Raw genomic sequence first — 15,670 nt, 5'->3', positions numbered from 1 at the left:
ATACCAAGGTCAAGGTTCAGATCTCCATGCAGGCCAGCTGCCAAAAAAAAAAAAATCTAAGAAGCTCCTTGGTCCCAACCTTAAGAAGTTATAGCCTAGTTGAGGAGTTAGGTTGTGTGTGTGTTTAATGCTAAAGCAATTGTACTGGCTCCATACCAGTTCATAGATATAGTTCTCCAAAAATTATTAACTCCACAAGGCAGCATAGGCTGAGAGTCACGAACATAACTAAGTGTAGTGGTGATGGTAAGGCTTGGTTTTTGGGCTGTGTCTTCATAGGTAGGGACTCCCTTGGTTGGGTAGGGAAATTATATCCCTGCTATTAGCGTCTTCATTTTCCGTATCCCAGGGGGAGATAAATATGGTTAGGAAATAAAAAGAATCTATCTTCCACTCCTACCTCTATTCCAAATCTGAGGAAAGTATTATTGACCTGACAACAATAAAAGAAGAAAAAAAGAGAAATGGCAGAAATGGCCAAAAATTGCATTGTGTTAGGATATTGAGATGAGGCCTCCAGGGGGCAGCACCAAGGCAGAGAAATAGACTAAGATCATTCAGTCTTCCTTTCCTCGGTCTGGGGCTCCCCACAGTTCCCCACCATCACTCCTCCCAACTTTATTTTTAGCAGCCAGTGGGAGGGGGCAGGATGGGAGGGAAAGGAAAGAAAACAGAAAAGGAGAGGTACAGAGGCACAGAGGACTTCTCATACAGGACAGACAACGACCAGGCATGGAGCTCTTCCTCATCCCTCACCTGTTCTTGCCCCTGATGTTCCTGACAGGTGAGGGAGGTTAAGTTCTTGGTTTCTGGTGGGAATGGAAGATATATGGATTGTTTGGAACTGGGACCATTAGGTTAAAATCCTTTGGGAGTTAGAGCAGGTAGTTAACACTGATTCTACATTTTGTGTGTGTGTTAATGTCCCCACATATAACTGCTTCATTATTGAGACTGGCAGAGGCTGAAGCTGCTTAGGATCTTGCATAAGATTTGTGTCTAATTATCTAAAACCTTGTCCTAAGCCCAGCAGGACTGAGGAGACAGAAAAGAAACATGATGTGATCTTCCACGTGGCTTGTTTGATTTCTGTTATCACCCCCCCCCCCGCCCTGCTACTTCTCCCTACCCTTGGTGGTCCCTGGGAACTGAGGCATAACTGACTAACTATGTGGTCAGAACTCTGGGTTTATCTAATCGATGAGCTACAGTTCCTGGTCATACAGCCCTGCCAGTTTACTGGATGCAAAAAGGCTCACATACAAAACACCATTCTGAAAATGAGCATGGTTTGGAATAGAGCTATAGCCTTTGGTAGTGGTGGGGGGAGGGAGTAGCCTCAGAGGGGGTTGCTTGAAAGTTAGGAGCAAGACACAGTTAGGGGGAAAACCATGGGAGGGACAAGAGGCCTGGAATTTACCCTTGCTGGTGCCCTGTAATCTTTGTTTCCTAAAATACCAGCTCTGATTTTAAAGGGATTGGGGTCAAAAGAGGGAGAGTCAGCTAGGATGTGCCTGGGTGCCTTGAGAGTGGGCTGAAGGGTGAGGAAACCACGGAGGTAGGCAGGGGACAGTTGGGGGGGTGGATGAGTTGAAACTTTGGGGTAATGGGACCCTTGGCAAGAACAGATGGCAAACTCTGTGTGTGGGCAGGCGGGTAGCCCCACCCAGTTAATTACCACTGAGGTTTCCAGGGCTGGAATCAACCATGGACCTAGACATTGGAGAAAGAGAGTGAGGGTGTGACAATGACACTAGGAGTCAAGAAGAGATAGGAGAGACCCAGACACACAGTGCTCCTTAGCCTCCTCTTGTTCTATGGTCCTGGATTTTGGGAGAACTTAGAAGATATGGTTGTTCTGGGACAGCAGAAAGGCCCTCTCCCTCTTTTGACCCTCACAGTTTGGGGAGGAGGATGTGTAGGAGGAATGATGTGGAGAAGAGTAACAAACTTTCCAGACATGTCTGTGAATGAGATTTCAGGGGTGAGAATGGAAACACAGCTGTGCATCAGCATGGCCAGAGAACCACAGATTAGACAGCTGGACCCAGACATGGGAAGGGGACTATTCTTGCTTGGGGCTCTGAGTACATGACATTGACAGAGGCCAGGAGAGCTTATGAGTAAGGAGCAGGCAGATAGATTGGGATTAAGACATTCCCTCATGCTTTCTCTCTGGCTGTGCTTCTAGTCATTCATTGACTCTGAGCCCTTCATGCTAACCTTATGATCCTGGCTCCCTAGGTCTCTGCTCCCCCTTTAACTTGGATGTGCATCACCCACGCCTATTCCCAGGGCCACCAGAGGCTGAATTTGGATACAGTGTCTTACAACATGTAGGGGGTGGACAGCGATGGTGAGGAGGAAAACGGAACCGTAATAGTGCTGATAAGGGGGAGGCAAGATAGATGGGAGTCTAAGCTAATCTGTTCTTTTAAAGGTGGCTGGGACTCTAAACTTGCCACCGCCATGCACTTTTTCTCTGCTTTATGTCAAGGGACATGTTTGCCCTATGCTTATATTCACATCCTCCTCCCAGGATGCTGGTGGGCGCCCCCTGGGATGGGCCTTCAGGCGACCGGAGGGGGGACGTTTATCGCTGCCCTGTAGGGGGGCCCCGCAATGCCCCATGTGCCAAGGGCCACTTGGGTAAGAAGATGCCTGACCCTTCCCTTTCTAACCCTTGACCTTGAAACCCTAGCAGCTTTGCTCTCTTATACCTCACATTTCCACCCCCCATAACCCTCATACTCCTTGTCCCCAACTTGATTCTGATCCCTTTTCATTCTCTTCCAAAATCACCCTCAACTCAAGCACCTCATCTGTGACCTCATGATCTCAATCTCTTCCACCCTCCTCCAACCAGGTGACTATCAACTGGGAAATTCATCTCGTCCTGCTATGAATATGCACCTGGGGATGTCTCTACTAGAGACAGATGGTGATGGGGGATTCATGGTGAGCTAAGGAAAGGATGGTGGCAGGGTATTTGAAGGTTCGTGGCAGAGACAAGAGCAGTGTGGTAAGGGGAACTGGTCTATGAGGAGGGGTCAAGGAGTTAAAAACTAGAAGCAAGGTAGAGACTCTCAGGAGTGGTCTCTATGACTGAAAGCATGTTCTGAGGGTGCCCTCCTAAGACTAGAAGTAACTGTTTCCCCCGCCCATCCCCAGGCCTGTGCTCCTCTCTGGTCTCATGCTTGTGGCAGCTCTATCTTCAGTTCTGGGATATGTGCCCGTGTGGATGCTTCATTCCAGCCCCAGGGAAGCCTGGCACCCACTGCCCAACGTGAGCCAGAGGAAGGGCCTGAGAACTGAGAACAGAGGAAGGGGGTGGTTGGTGGGAAAATGATGGGGCAAAAGGGTATGATGCCTGGCAGAGGGCCTGCTTGGGTAGCCTCGTTGCTACCTAATGTGCTTGCAAAATGTCCATGTTTCCTAATTAGAATTGAGACTACTAACCAGGGCATTGAGACTCCATAATCTGATCTAACCAACTTCAAAAACTCACTTTACCAGGCCAGCCCCGTGGCTCACTCGGGAGAGTGTGGCCCTGGTAGCACTGAGGCCGCAGGTTCGGGTCCTATATAGGGATGACTGGTGCGCTCACTGGCTGAGTGTGGTGCGGACCACACTGTGCCAAGGGTTGCGATCCCTTACCGGTCAAAAAAACCCCCCAAAACTACTCATTTTATCCCTCTACACATCCTGTGCTTTGTCCATAGCATTCACCTTACCATTCTTCTATGTGTCATCTATTTTCGTGCTTCCATCTCCCTTTGTATAAAGTGTTCTCTACCCAAATACCTTTCTTTTATTCTCCTCTCCTCAAACATCCTTAGTCTTCAGTATCTTCTTAGTCGCCACCCCCTTGATTCTCCATCATCAGAACTGACCCTGTTTTATTCTCCTATAGCACAGAGTGGTGCTATGTTTCCACCTAGCACTTAATTCCTTCTTTGTTTTTTAGTAGATAGTATATAAGCCTGTCACCTCTTTTATTCACTTATACACTTACCCAGGGCCTGTCACAGTAACTGCCTTGCCTGTAAGTGCCTAATAATCAGTTGTTCAGAGCGTGGCCTTGTAACACCAAGGTCAAGGGTTCGGTTTTCCATACTGGCCAGTCACAAAATAAATAAATAAATAAATAAATAAATAAAAATAAAGTGCCTAATAAATATTTGAATTGAATGTGCCCTCCTATGACCTCTTTCCCATGTTGTCCCCAGCCCAATATCCTCCTATCTCTTTGTTCCTTATCACCATCCCCTCCTCCTAGGCTGCCCCACATACATGGATGTCGTCATTGTTTTGGATGGCTCCAACAGCATCTACCCCTGGTATGAAGTTCAGACCTTCCTACGAAGACTGGTAGGGAGACTATTTATTGATCCAGAGCAGATACAGGTAAGAGAAGACAATATGGGTGGGCTTGGAGTGGGGAAAGACAGGGAAAGAGGAGATAAATGTACACAGTGTCTTTAATTGTGCTCAGGTGTCCATGTCCCCTCTTTTACCTACCTTCTCCTCCCTCCGCTTCCCCCCTCCCACATGCACACATTCCATTTGAGTGCACACTTTATTCTCAGGTAGGACTGGTACAGTATGGGGAGAACCCTGTACATGAGTGGTCCCTGGGAGATTTCCGAACCAAGGAAGAAGTGGTGAGAGCAGCAAGGAACCTCAGTCGGCGGGAGGGACGAGAAACAAAGACTGCCCAAGCAATAATGGTGGCCTGGTGAGGCATGGGAAGGGCAGTGTGGGAGATCAGAGTGAGAAAGCTTAGAAGGGTTAGGGGAGGGTTTGGAGTGTAGTGTGTACATCCCGAGATGTCTCCCATGCTCATCTTTGCACGCTAATGGTGAGTGGAGGAAGGCTACGTTGGCTGTCATTGCACTCCCTCTCATTGCATTTCTACAAGTGTCTACGTCTGTGTCTCACCATGTCTCTGCTTTGTTTTTCTCTGCAGACAGAACTCTCTCTCTCTCTCCATTCCTCCACTCCAACTTTGATCCTGGCCCTCAGGTTCTCCACCACTCATGTCCTAGCCCACTTTCTAAATGTGATTCAAAACTCAGCTCTGGGAAGACTCCCTGACCTGGCTGTTCTTCTCTATTCTACATTTTCTGAATATTTGTCCTCCTGAATGCAATATTTTAAAAATGAATCTACTAATGAATGAATTTTGTACTTATTTGCATTGATGATATACTACTCTATATGTTCTATGACATTCAGACATTTGAGCTCTTACTCTGTGCCAGCCTTTATATTAGACACTGACGGGAAATGGCCTAAAAGGCAAGATACCTGACCTCTGTGAACTGCTGACAGTGTTAAGTCCTCTGTTTGTGTGTGTGTGCGAGTATATCTGATCACACCTCATTCCTTTTTCTCTCTTCTCAGCACAGAAGGGTTCAGTCAGTCCCATGGTGGCCGACCAGAGGCTGCCAGGCTACTGGTGGTTGTCACAGATGGAGAATCACATGATGGAGAGGAGCTTCCTGCAGCACTAAAGGCCTGTGAGGCTGGAAGAGTGACACGCTATGGGATTGCAGTGAGAATCCACTCTGGGTTTGGAAGGATTGGGGTGATGGGCGGTGACTTTGAGGACAGGGAACTTGAAGAAGACAGGGCATTAACTACTTCCCAGACTTCAACCATATTTCCCCTCCTTCACTTTAGTTGGTTGTGTTCTGTACCAGCTCTGACACCTCACTGCATAAAGTGAACATACCCAATCTTGATTTCCTGACCTCAGGTCCTCGGGCACTATCTCCGGCGGCAGCGAGACCCCAGCTCTTTCCTACGGGAAATCAGAGCTATTGCCAGTGATCCAGATGAGCGATTTTTCTTCAATGTTACAGATGAGGCTGCACTGACTGATATTGTGGATGCCCTAGGAGACCGGATTTTTGGTCTTGAAGGTAACGATTACCCCAGGGAAATGTAGGACAGGGTAGGGTGAGTTCTGGAGTGTAGATGGGGTTCTGGAGTGAGTTCAGTAGGTCAAAGGGGGAACTGTATTCTCCTGATATTGCCTCAATATTTTCTCACGCATAAGGGTCCCATGGAGAAAATGAAAGCTCCTTTGGGCTGGAAATGTCTCAGATTGGTTTCTCCACTCATCGTCTACAGGTTGGACAGACTCTGACCCCACCATGACACCTCCTAGCCTCTGACCCTTTTATGACTCCTTCCAATCCCTAACTCAAACAACTTTAACCCCAGAGCCCTTCCAAATTCCTCGTTTAGACAATCTCCATGCTGACCTTCCCATGCCATTCCAGCTGACCCCATCTTACCCTCACTGATCCTCTAACTCCCGCAGAGTTTTTTCTCCTTCCTTCCCACTGTCTTCTCAGTGACCCCCATCTGTTTTTACCCCACAGGATGGGATTCTCTTTGGGATGGTGGGGGCCTATGACTGGGGAGGCTCAGTGCTATGGCTTGAAGAAGGTCACCGCCTTTTCCCCCCACGAACGGCCCTGGAAGATGAGTTTCCCCCTGCATTGCAGAACCATGCAGCCTATCTGGGTAAGTAGCAGAGAGCTGCAGAGGACTGGGGGTGTGGGGAAAAGAAACACTTCCCTAGTGGGGGGTATGAAGTACTCCCTCTAAGTCATGAAGTTTTTCACCGACCTCTTATTACTTTCCTTGGTACCTCCTCCTGTGTTCCCCCTGTACACTCCGACCCCATCTTCTTTCCCATTTACCTCTGATACCTTGCCCATTTCTAGGTTACTCTGTTTCCTCCATGCTTTTGCGCGGTGGACGCCGCCTCTTTCTCTCAGGGGCTCCTCGGTTTAGACATCGAGGAAAAGTCATTGCCTTCCAGCTGAAGAAAGATGGGGCTGTGAGGGTCGCCCAGAGCCTCCAGGGGGAGCAGGTAGGACATCCAAGGGAGGGTAGGACTCTTGGAGCCCCAAGGACCTCCAGGATGTGAGGGAAGAATGTGAAGGGGCAAGAGAGAGGCCTGAAAAGTCTATGCTGAATTCTGGTTGGCAGAGTCTGTCAGGGATGTAAGGACCAGATTGGCAGGCTGGTGAGTGCTTCTGAATGAGTCCGCTTGTCCACAATCACCTTCCCTTTTCTCTGGGGTAATCACCACCCACCACAGATTGGCTCATACTTTGGCAGTGAGCTCTGCCCATTGGATACAGATAGAGATGGAACAACTGATGTCTTACTTGTGGCTGCCCCCATGTTCCTGGGAATCCAGAACAAGGAGACAGGACGTGTTTATGTATATCTAGTGGGCCAGGTGAGACTTGTTGGGACCCCTTAGGACTTGGGGTGGGGAAGGGATGGAAGGAGGCTTGTTGAGAGGTTGGGGCTGTCAGATTAGCATCTTCTGTCTCGTCCTCATCTCCATCAGCGCTCCTTGCTGACGCTCCAAGGAACACTTCAGCCAGACCCCCCACAGGATGCTCGGTTTGGCTTTGCCATGGGTGCTCTTCCTGATCTGAACCAAGATGGTTTTGCTGATGTGGCTGTGGGAGCACCCCTGGAGGATGGGCACCAGGGAGCACTGTACCTGTATCATGGAACCCAAAGTGGAGTCAGGCCCCATCCTGCCCAGGTCAGGAATGCTCAAATAAAGCAGGGACATGGTGATAGGGAAGGGGAAGAGAGGTGTGCTTTTGATTATCAATAGTCCCCTTGGCTTGAGACCCAAACTGAACAAATACTTTTATTAGTAGGCAAAATAGTGAGGTGGTGGGGTAGAATACAGGTTGCTGGGACTGCTGAACACAGGCAAGTTTCTCTTATTCTTATTCCTATTGGGAGGATTAGAAAGAGCCAGGTGGGGAACCTGTGAAACCAGACATGTGAGTCCCTGACTCCCCTCTCTTCCTCTCAGCGGATTGCTGCTGTCTCCATGCCACAGGCCCTCAGCTACTTTGGCCGAAGTGTGGATGGCCGGCTAGATCTGGATGGAGATGGTCTGGTAGATGTGGCAGTGGGTGCCCAGGGAGCAGCCATCCTACTCAGGTGAAGGGTCCTATCTCAGGTAGCAGTGAACAGCAGAGCATAGCTGTTAAGAGCAAGGGCTTTGCAGTCACGGACTTAGATTTGGGTTTCTTGTGCCTCCGTTCCTAGCTTATAAAATGGCAATAATAATAGTACCTACCTTATAGGTTTATTTGTGAGGACTAAATGAGATAATCCATGTAAAGGTTTTAACACAGTGCCTAGCACATGGTAAGTACTTATTGAATTCAATCTATGATCTTACTTCTGTCACAGGGTTCAGGGGAGAGTGACACATGTGCATCCAGCCCCTTATTCTTTTTTTGACCATGGGGAGGCAAACGCTGGGGTTGCACTTCTCAAAGGGCTTACTTCCTCCTGCTAGAATTTATTTCTCACCCCATTCCCAGCTCCCAGCCCATTGTCCGCCTGGCCCCATCACTGGATGTGACTCCACCAGCCATCAGTGTGGTTCAGAAGAACTGTATGCGGCGAGGCCAGGAGGCAGCCTGCCTGACCGCAGCCCTTTGCTTCCAAGTGACCTCCCGTACTCCTGGTCGCTGGGATCGCCGACTCTGTGAGTGACTAGAGTGCATCCCAGGTGACCCTCAACCCCTTGTCTGCTTTGGTCTCTGGTCCCCTCTCCACCCTCACTTTTGCCTCCCCTGTTCAGACATGCGGTTCACAGCATCACTGGATGAGTGGATGGCCGGGGCACGTGCAGCGTTTGATGGCTCTGGCCAGAGGCTGTCCCCTCGGCGGCTCCAGCTCAGTGTGGGAAATATCACTTGTGAGCAGCTGCACTTCCATGTGCTGGTGAGGAGGAGTCAGGAACTGCTTTGCAACAGGGCCTGAGACTGAGGAGATGCTGGGTCAGAGGAGAGATTTCAGCTGGATCAGCAAGAAAGCTGAAGCAGGGAAAGTGAGACAATTTAGACTTTGGAGTCAAGCTGATCTGGGTTTGAATCCTAGCTCTGACATTTACCATCTATGAACTCTGGCAAGTCACTTAACCTCCAAACTGCAGTTTCCTTGTCTGCAAAGTGGTGGTGAAAATAGTAATAACTATGTCATAGGAGTTGTATTAGAATTAAGTTTCAGAGTATTGATAAAACCTTAGAACAGTGCCCAGCACACAGAAAGTACTCTATAAATTATCATTATAGTTATCACATTTTGCCAGGGGCCTGGGTTGTACCTATAACCCTGGCTCTCCATGATTCTTGACTCGGTTTTCCTCAGGATATGACAGATTACCTCCGGCCAGTGGCCTTAACTGTGATCTTTGCCTTGGACAACACCACAAAGCCAGGGCCTGTGCTGGATGAGGGCTCACCCACCTCCATACGAAAGCTGGTCAGCATTGCCAAGCCCTGCCCTGCCTTGGGTCCCAACACTGCCCCAGTGAATTCAAAAGAAAGGGGAGGGAGGAGACATGCGATCACAGTGAAACCTGACCTGGACCCCTGGAATCAAAGTGTACTCTGATAAGACTCCCACTCTTTTCTCTTCACTTTTTCCCAATTTCATTCCTTTCTCTTCACCCTCGTCTCAGCCGTCAGCCCCTTCTTTCTCTTCCAGGTCCCCTTCTCAAAGGATTGTGGCCTTGACAATGAATGTGTTACAGACCTGGTACTTCAAGCTAATATGGACGTCAGAGGCTCCAGGTTGGATGGACATGAACTGGGCAAACCAGGGTGACCTGAGACAGAACAGAAGGAACTTGAAGGGAACTAGGGTGTTGTTTCTTATCCAGGATAACAGTAGTGAAACTTTGGCAATCCTTCAATTTCTGGTCTTTCTCTTGTTTACCACTCCCAGAAAAGCCCCATTCATGGTTCGAGGTGGCCGGCGGAAAGTGCTGGTATCAGCAACTCTGGAGAACAGGAAGGAAAATGCCTATAACACTAGCCTGCACCTCAGCTTCTCTAGAAACCTCCACCTGGCCAGTCTCATTCAGGTGCCCTTGGAGGTGGGGGTTTGGGAGGAGGCAAGAAAGGAGTAGAAAAGGAAGAAGAAGACAGGGAGGGGTATTGGCCTCAGCTGTGAGGTACTCTGGAGAAAGGCTCAGTGTTTAGGGGTTGTGGGAAGGAGAGTGGTTGCAGCTCCAGCTCCAGCCTTCACCCCTATTCCTCTGCCCTCAGAGGGACAGCCCAGTAAAGGTGGAATGTTCATCCCCTTCCCCTCATGCCCGGCTCTGCAGTGTGGGGTATCCTGTCTTCCAGACTGGAGCCAAGGTGAGCTGGGACCCAGAATGAGAAAGGGGCTTTGGGAGAGCAGGGGCTGAGATCTGTGGGGTCTGGGAGTTCAGGGAAGGAGGCACACAAGAGCTCCTGTTTCTCTAGTGGTCCCATGAGGAAGAATCTACTATTACCCCATGTCCCCTGCCCCTAGGTGACCTTTCTGCTAGAGTTTGAGTTCAGCTGCTCCTCCCTCCTGAGCCAGGTTTTTGTGAGGCTGACCGCCATGAGGTGAGAACAAGGGGAACTTCCTCCTAGACTTCTCCTATTGGGTCTTGACTGGAGGGGGAGAAAGGGAGGAATAGTGGTGACTCCTAATTGCAGAGAGGAGTGTCTGAGGGGGGTTGAGATATGAACCTCTCCCCCCTGACCCTACAGCAATAGCCTGGAGAGAAATGAGACCCTTCAAGATAACACAGCCCACACCTCAGCCTACATCCAATATGAACCTCACCTCCTGTTCTCTAGGTATGGCCCAGCTCTTAGTTGAGACCCAGTTCTCTCCCCATATCCTTTATGTTTCCTCTCTCTCCTTCCATATGTTTCAGTGTTCCCAGAACCCAAACCTTTGGGGCTGCTCAGTCTTTTTGCCCTCAATCCCATTCATGCTGAACCTTCTCTTTCAAGCATCTTACTTACCTAGCTGTGGGGTTTTGCCAGGCCCTGGGCATTGGCGCTGGGATTAGGGGATACGGGATGTGGCCATAAAATTTGAATCAAGTCTAGGGTTGGCCCGTGGCTCACTTGGGAGAGTGTGGTGCTGATAACACCAGGGCCACAGGTTCGGGTCCCTATATAGAGATGGCTAGTTAGTTCACTTGGGAGAGTGTGGTGCTGACAACACCAAGTCAAGGGTTGAGATCCCCTTATTGGTCATCTTAAAAAAAAAAAATTTTGAATCAAGTCTATGTCGTGTTTTATTTCTGTCTTTTCCATGTACCCCCATCTCTTTATCCATGTGCTGGCCCTGACTTTCCTGAATCCATGTATATGTGCTGATCATGTGTCTCTGTGTTTGTGTCATGGCGGTGACCATGTACTTTCTGACTTGGTGTCTACACAGTGAGTCCACACTGCACCGCTATGAGGTTCACCCATATGGGACCCTCCCAGTGGGTCCTGGCCCTGAATTCAAAACCACTCTTAGGGTGAGAATCTGAAGGGGTCTTGGCATGATGGGGTGGGGGAGGGAAGGGGAAAAAAGAGCAAAAGCTGTGTGGGAAAAGGATGGGGAGACTCTCTTTTGGATTTCCAGTGGTATCTGGCGTGAAGAGGAACAGATAAAGAAGGGTTTTCTTCTGGCTCCCACTTATTCTAATTTCCAATTCTCTCAGGTTCAGAACCTTGGCTGCTATATGGTCAGTGGCCTCATCATCTCAGCCCTCCTTCCAGCTATGGCCCATGGGGGCAATTACTTCCTGTCACTGTCTCAAGTCATCACTAACAATGTGAGTCTGAGCCGGGAGTGTGTGGAACCCTGCCATCTTGAGCCGTTGGACTCACTGAAGCTAGACATCACACCAGCTGCCTGTCTGCTGGGCCACTGCTCTCAGGGCTCCTACCCATGGGGGACCTTTCTTTTACATATATGGCTTCTTTGGGAGGAAAGAAAGGGATTATACAGGGAAAAACTACAGGAGTGTATGTTCTTGCTCAGCCTGGAGTGACCCTCCATCAGGAGGGTCTTTCAAGTTGGATCTTCCTCTAGGCAAGCTGCACAGTGCAGAACCTGACCAAGCCCTCAGGGCCACCTGTGCATCCAGAGGAGCTTCAGCACACAAACAGACTGGTATGAGTCACAGGAGGATGTCCAGAGTGGGAATTCAAGTAGTGTCGAGTGCCTTGGGATGGGGGGTGGGAAATGGAGTGGGGAAGAGGATCTTTCCACCCCAGGGTCCTGATCTGTCTCTCTTCTGGTAGAATGGGAGCAATACTCGGTGTCAGGTCGTGAGGTGCCACCTTGGGCAGCTGGCAAAGGGGACTGAGGTCTCTGTTGGACTACTGAGGCTGGTTCACAATGAATTTTTCCGGAGGGTAAACCTTTCCTTTTCCACTACTTTCCTTTTCTGCTCCTATCTGGAACTTAAGCATGGGTTGTGGAGGTAGATAGATCCATGTTCAAGTTTCAGTTTTGCTTCTTACTAGCTATTTGACAGTGAGCAAGTTAATACATCTCTCTAAGCTTCTTTTTCCTGATTTCTGAAATGATAATATCTACTTCATGGGGTTGTTGTAAGGAATAAATAAATAATGGGCTGGACATATGGTGAACACACGATAGAAGCTAGTTATTATCCTTGTATTTTCCTTCATTTGCCATCCCTTAGTGTTATATCAATAACCAATCAACATTTACAGGATACCTAAATTTAATATTAATATCAATTATATTTATAATTTAATTATATATTATATATAATTATATAAAAATATAATCATAATTTAATATCAATTAATAATCCATCAAGTGCCTATTGTATAAAAGGCCCTGTATGAGGCCAAAACTGAGAAGAATATCTCCAACAGTTAGCACCATGCCTAACTCATTGTATGGGCTTAATACATTTTTTGTTAAATAAATGAGTAAATAATTGATAGTACATACAGGATTTGTGTTGAGGGGTAGTGGGAAGTAAGACTGTATAATTGAGAGGGATCTAGATTATGAAAGGTCTTTGAAGCTAGGGAGATAAAATTGAACTTAATATGAGGATACTTCAAAAAGTTCATGGAAAGATTCGTATTATCTTTCAATTCTATTTTTCCTCAAACTTTTTGAAGTACCTTCATATGATAGGCAGTCATGAGTGAGTGTGAGTTCCTGAGCGGGAAAATGGTATCTTAATTATAAGGGCTATTTAGCAGTAGGGCTCCTTTTCCATAAACTATCTACTTTGAATAACACAAGATCCCTGTGATGTAGGCATATGGTTTAGGGAAATTGAGCCTGACAAACTACCCTTCTCCAAGTCTAATTCTCTCTTTAACTTCTTTGGTATCTTTTTTTCATTCATTTATTCATTCTTTCAACAAAGATTTATTTATTTATTTTCCTTTAAAAAATTCTTTCTTTTTATATATGTACTTTTCTTTTTTCTTTTTTTAAATTTTTAAAATTTTATTTGTCAACAAAGATTTATTGATAAACTACTACATACTTGGCATTGTGCTAGGCACCAGGCACTGGGGATACAAAGGTTAATAAGACACAGCCCTTAACCTCAAGGATCTTATAGTTCAACTGCAAAAGACAGAGAAGTAAACACCAGGTTGGTGGGGGTTAGGAGGAAACACTCCCTTAATTCCCAGTGGGGATGACATCTAAACTTCAACCTAAAGGAGGAGTAGAGATTAGCCAAAGGAAAGGGGAGTGGAATGCATTTCAGGCAGAGTAAATAGCATGTAAGAAGCACCAGAGGCTTTCCATCTATTACCCTTCCTCTCTTTTCCCATTCATCTTCAACCATTTCTTCTGGTCTCGAGAGACCTGGAAGTTGTGCTTCCCAGCCTCAACTTTGCTCTTAGTGTTCTAGAGAACCACACCACCTGGTGATAGCTCACTTTATATGTCTTCCCACCCACTTGTTCCACAGGCCAAGTTCAAGTCTCTGATAGTGGTCAGCACCTTCGAGCTGGGAACTGAGGAGGGTAGTGTCCTACAGCTGACTGAAGCCTCCCGTTGGAGTGAGGTGGGACTGGAGACTGACTTTGAAAGCTGTGAAAATAATGATGATGGGGATGAGGAAAGGGCAACCAGGCTTTTTCACAAAAAAAAGGCATCTCCATCAGGCAGCAGTCAGTGAATCAGAAGTGATAAATCAGGGTAGGGTTCCACTGCCTCCATTCCCGCCTCAGTTTCTTTCCTTTGAATAGAAAGGGGTTATTTATTTCTATTTGGGGGCTGGCTTTGCTATAATGTGGGGTGAGGCTAGCTAGGTTAAAGGACGCATGTAAAAACAACTCTTCTCTCATACAGAGCCTCCTGGAGGTAATTCAGACCCACGCTATCCTCATCTCCCTGTGGATCCTCATCGGCAGTGTTCTGGGAGGGCTGCTCCTGCTTGCTCTCCTTGTCTTTTGCCTGTGGAAGGTAGGCACTTCTTTAGTGGGGGTTGTGGAGCACAGTGCCCACGAGTTGAGGAATCCTTGATTATAGCAGGGAGAACAGGATTTGTGCTGCTTAGCTGCTGAGGCAGCTAATCAGGCTGTGGGTATCATGCCCCGATCTCCTTCACTGTACTCCACACATGCTCATTGAATTAAACTAAGCCAAATAAAATAAATTTGAATCCAATTTTTGGAAGCACAACAAAAGTGAAGACCTCAGATAAGTCTGAGGGCTATTGGCAAGGTCCCCAGTCAAGGCATTTGGCAGTGACTCTTATCTCTTCCTCTGCAGCTTGGCTTCTTTGCCCGTAAGAAAATCCCCAAGGAAGAAAAAAGAGAAGACAAGTTGGAGCAATGAATGTAGAATAAGGCTCTAGAAAGACCTCCCTGGCAACTTCTTCAAGAGGGGAGGTTTGGGGGCTCAGATGGGACAAGAAGCCTCTGGACTATCCCTCCAGACCTGCGGCCTGACTTGACTTTTGGTTTGTGGGGATGCTGCTGGCAAGAGATGACGCTTTAACTTAGCCAAGAAGGGATGGCACCTAAACTAGCAATGCTCCCACCCTGTGCTTCCCTCCTCATGATCCTGGTTCCACAGTCAACATTTGGAGCCATTGTTTGGGGACCTTTTTCCCTATCCCCAGGAATCAAGAATTTTTTGCCTAGGTCCCTACCTCCTTTCAGATTCCTTCTTTGTCCTCCCTCACAATTTGGAAAGGATGAAGGTTATCCTCTTCCATTCCCCCACACTCTCACCTTCTTGCCAGCTCCCCACTCCACAGGAGGGAGCTGACGTTGGCTTGAAAGAAGTAAAGTCAACATCTGCTGCTTTCCTGTGGAGTCTGGTGATTCATAGAGCCGGATGGGGAGAGTCAACAGGAAAAAAGGAGGGAGGAGGAAAAGCCGCAAGAGACATTCTGTACAATTCCAAGGAACAGAGAAGCCTTTAGACAGGCAACTGCCAACCTCCCTGAAACCTGAAACTTCGTGGTGCACTCGCCCGCCCTCAGGTGCTGGTGAAACAGAGCTGCCCCCAGGCTTGCTGGGCATGGGCTTCCCAACTCACAGCCTTCCTTGGGAGCAAAGCCGGGGACTGGTGCCCAATTTTCTGGATCCAGAGGCCCCCCCGGTGGCTAGAGCTGGAATAGCAGAGAAAACTGAGTACCCTAGGCAGTGTTTTCTCCACTTCTCTCAGGCCTTACTCACTCTTGAGCCCTCCTCCTTGGGGCCTCCTTATAGAAAGCAGAGAGAAAGGAGAGGATTGCTGATTGGTGGTGAGAAACCCTTTCACCTTACCAGCTTTGGGAAGCAGCAGCCTCATGGGATCCAAATGAATGGGGTCTGCATTA

At 48.0% G+C, this 15,670-nt stretch overlaps 1 protein-coding gene across 2 annotated transcripts; it reads left to right on the top strand.

The window, feature by feature from the left end:
* The first annotated feature begins 732 nt into the window (after positions 1 to 732).
* Positions 733 to 14,679, top strand: ITGA10 (integrin subunit alpha 10). 2 transcript variants are annotated; one of them, XM_063106450.1, is made up of 30 exons: positions 733 to 784; positions 2,245 to 2,356; positions 2,540 to 2,649; positions 2,867 to 2,958; positions 3,172 to 3,286; positions 4,280 to 4,407; positions 4,590 to 4,738; positions 5,407 to 5,557; positions 5,762 to 5,927; positions 6,065 to 6,138; positions 6,393 to 6,537; positions 6,741 to 6,889; positions 7,121 to 7,264; positions 7,379 to 7,582; positions 7,865 to 7,995; positions 8,385 to 8,551; positions 8,648 to 8,790; positions 9,217 to 9,330; positions 9,556 to 9,641; positions 9,796 to 9,929; positions 10,111 to 10,211; positions 10,369 to 10,445; positions 10,593 to 10,682; positions 11,278 to 11,362; positions 11,549 to 11,662; positions 11,923 to 12,003; positions 12,135 to 12,248; positions 13,808 to 13,903; positions 14,191 to 14,304; positions 14,614 to 14,679. In XM_063106450.1, the coding sequence occupies exons 1-30, from the start codon at positions 733 to 735 to the stop codon at positions 14,677 to 14,679; spliced, it is 3,504 nt and encodes a 1,167-aa protein (XP_062962520.1). The 2 variants fall into 2 exon arrangements, with proteins under 2 accessions (XP_062962520.1, XP_062962521.1); XM_063106451.1 differs by lacking the exons at positions 2,245 to 2,356; positions 2,540 to 2,649; positions 2,867 to 2,958; positions 3,172 to 3,286.
* Positions 14,680 to 15,670: the final 991 nt, after the last annotated feature.

This window comes from Cynocephalus volans, chromosome 8 (genome assembly GCF_027409185.1).
Source record: "Cynocephalus volans isolate mCynVol1 chromosome 8, mCynVol1.pri, whole genome shotgun sequence".
NCBI classification, from domain to species: Eukaryota; Metazoa; Chordata; class Mammalia; order Dermoptera; family Cynocephalidae; genus Cynocephalus; species Cynocephalus volans.
Note: the sequence above shows the minus strand (reverse complement) of the source record. Positions and strands in the feature narration are given on the sequence as shown.

Bases quoted from the DNA above. Each gene is read 5' to 3' on its own strand.
- ITGA10 (XM_063106450.1), top strand. From the start codon at position 733: ATGGAGCTCTTCCTCATCCCTCACCTGTTCTTGCCCCTGATGTTCCTG. The intron at 785-2,244 runs GTGAGGGAGGTT...CTGGCTCCCTAG, and splicing joins GCCCCTGATGTTCCTGACAG to GTCTCTGCTCCCCCTTTAAC. The intron at 2,650-2,866 runs GTAAGAAGATGC...TCCTCCAACCAG, and splicing joins ATGTGCCAAGGGCCACTTGG to GTGACTATCAACTGGGAAAT.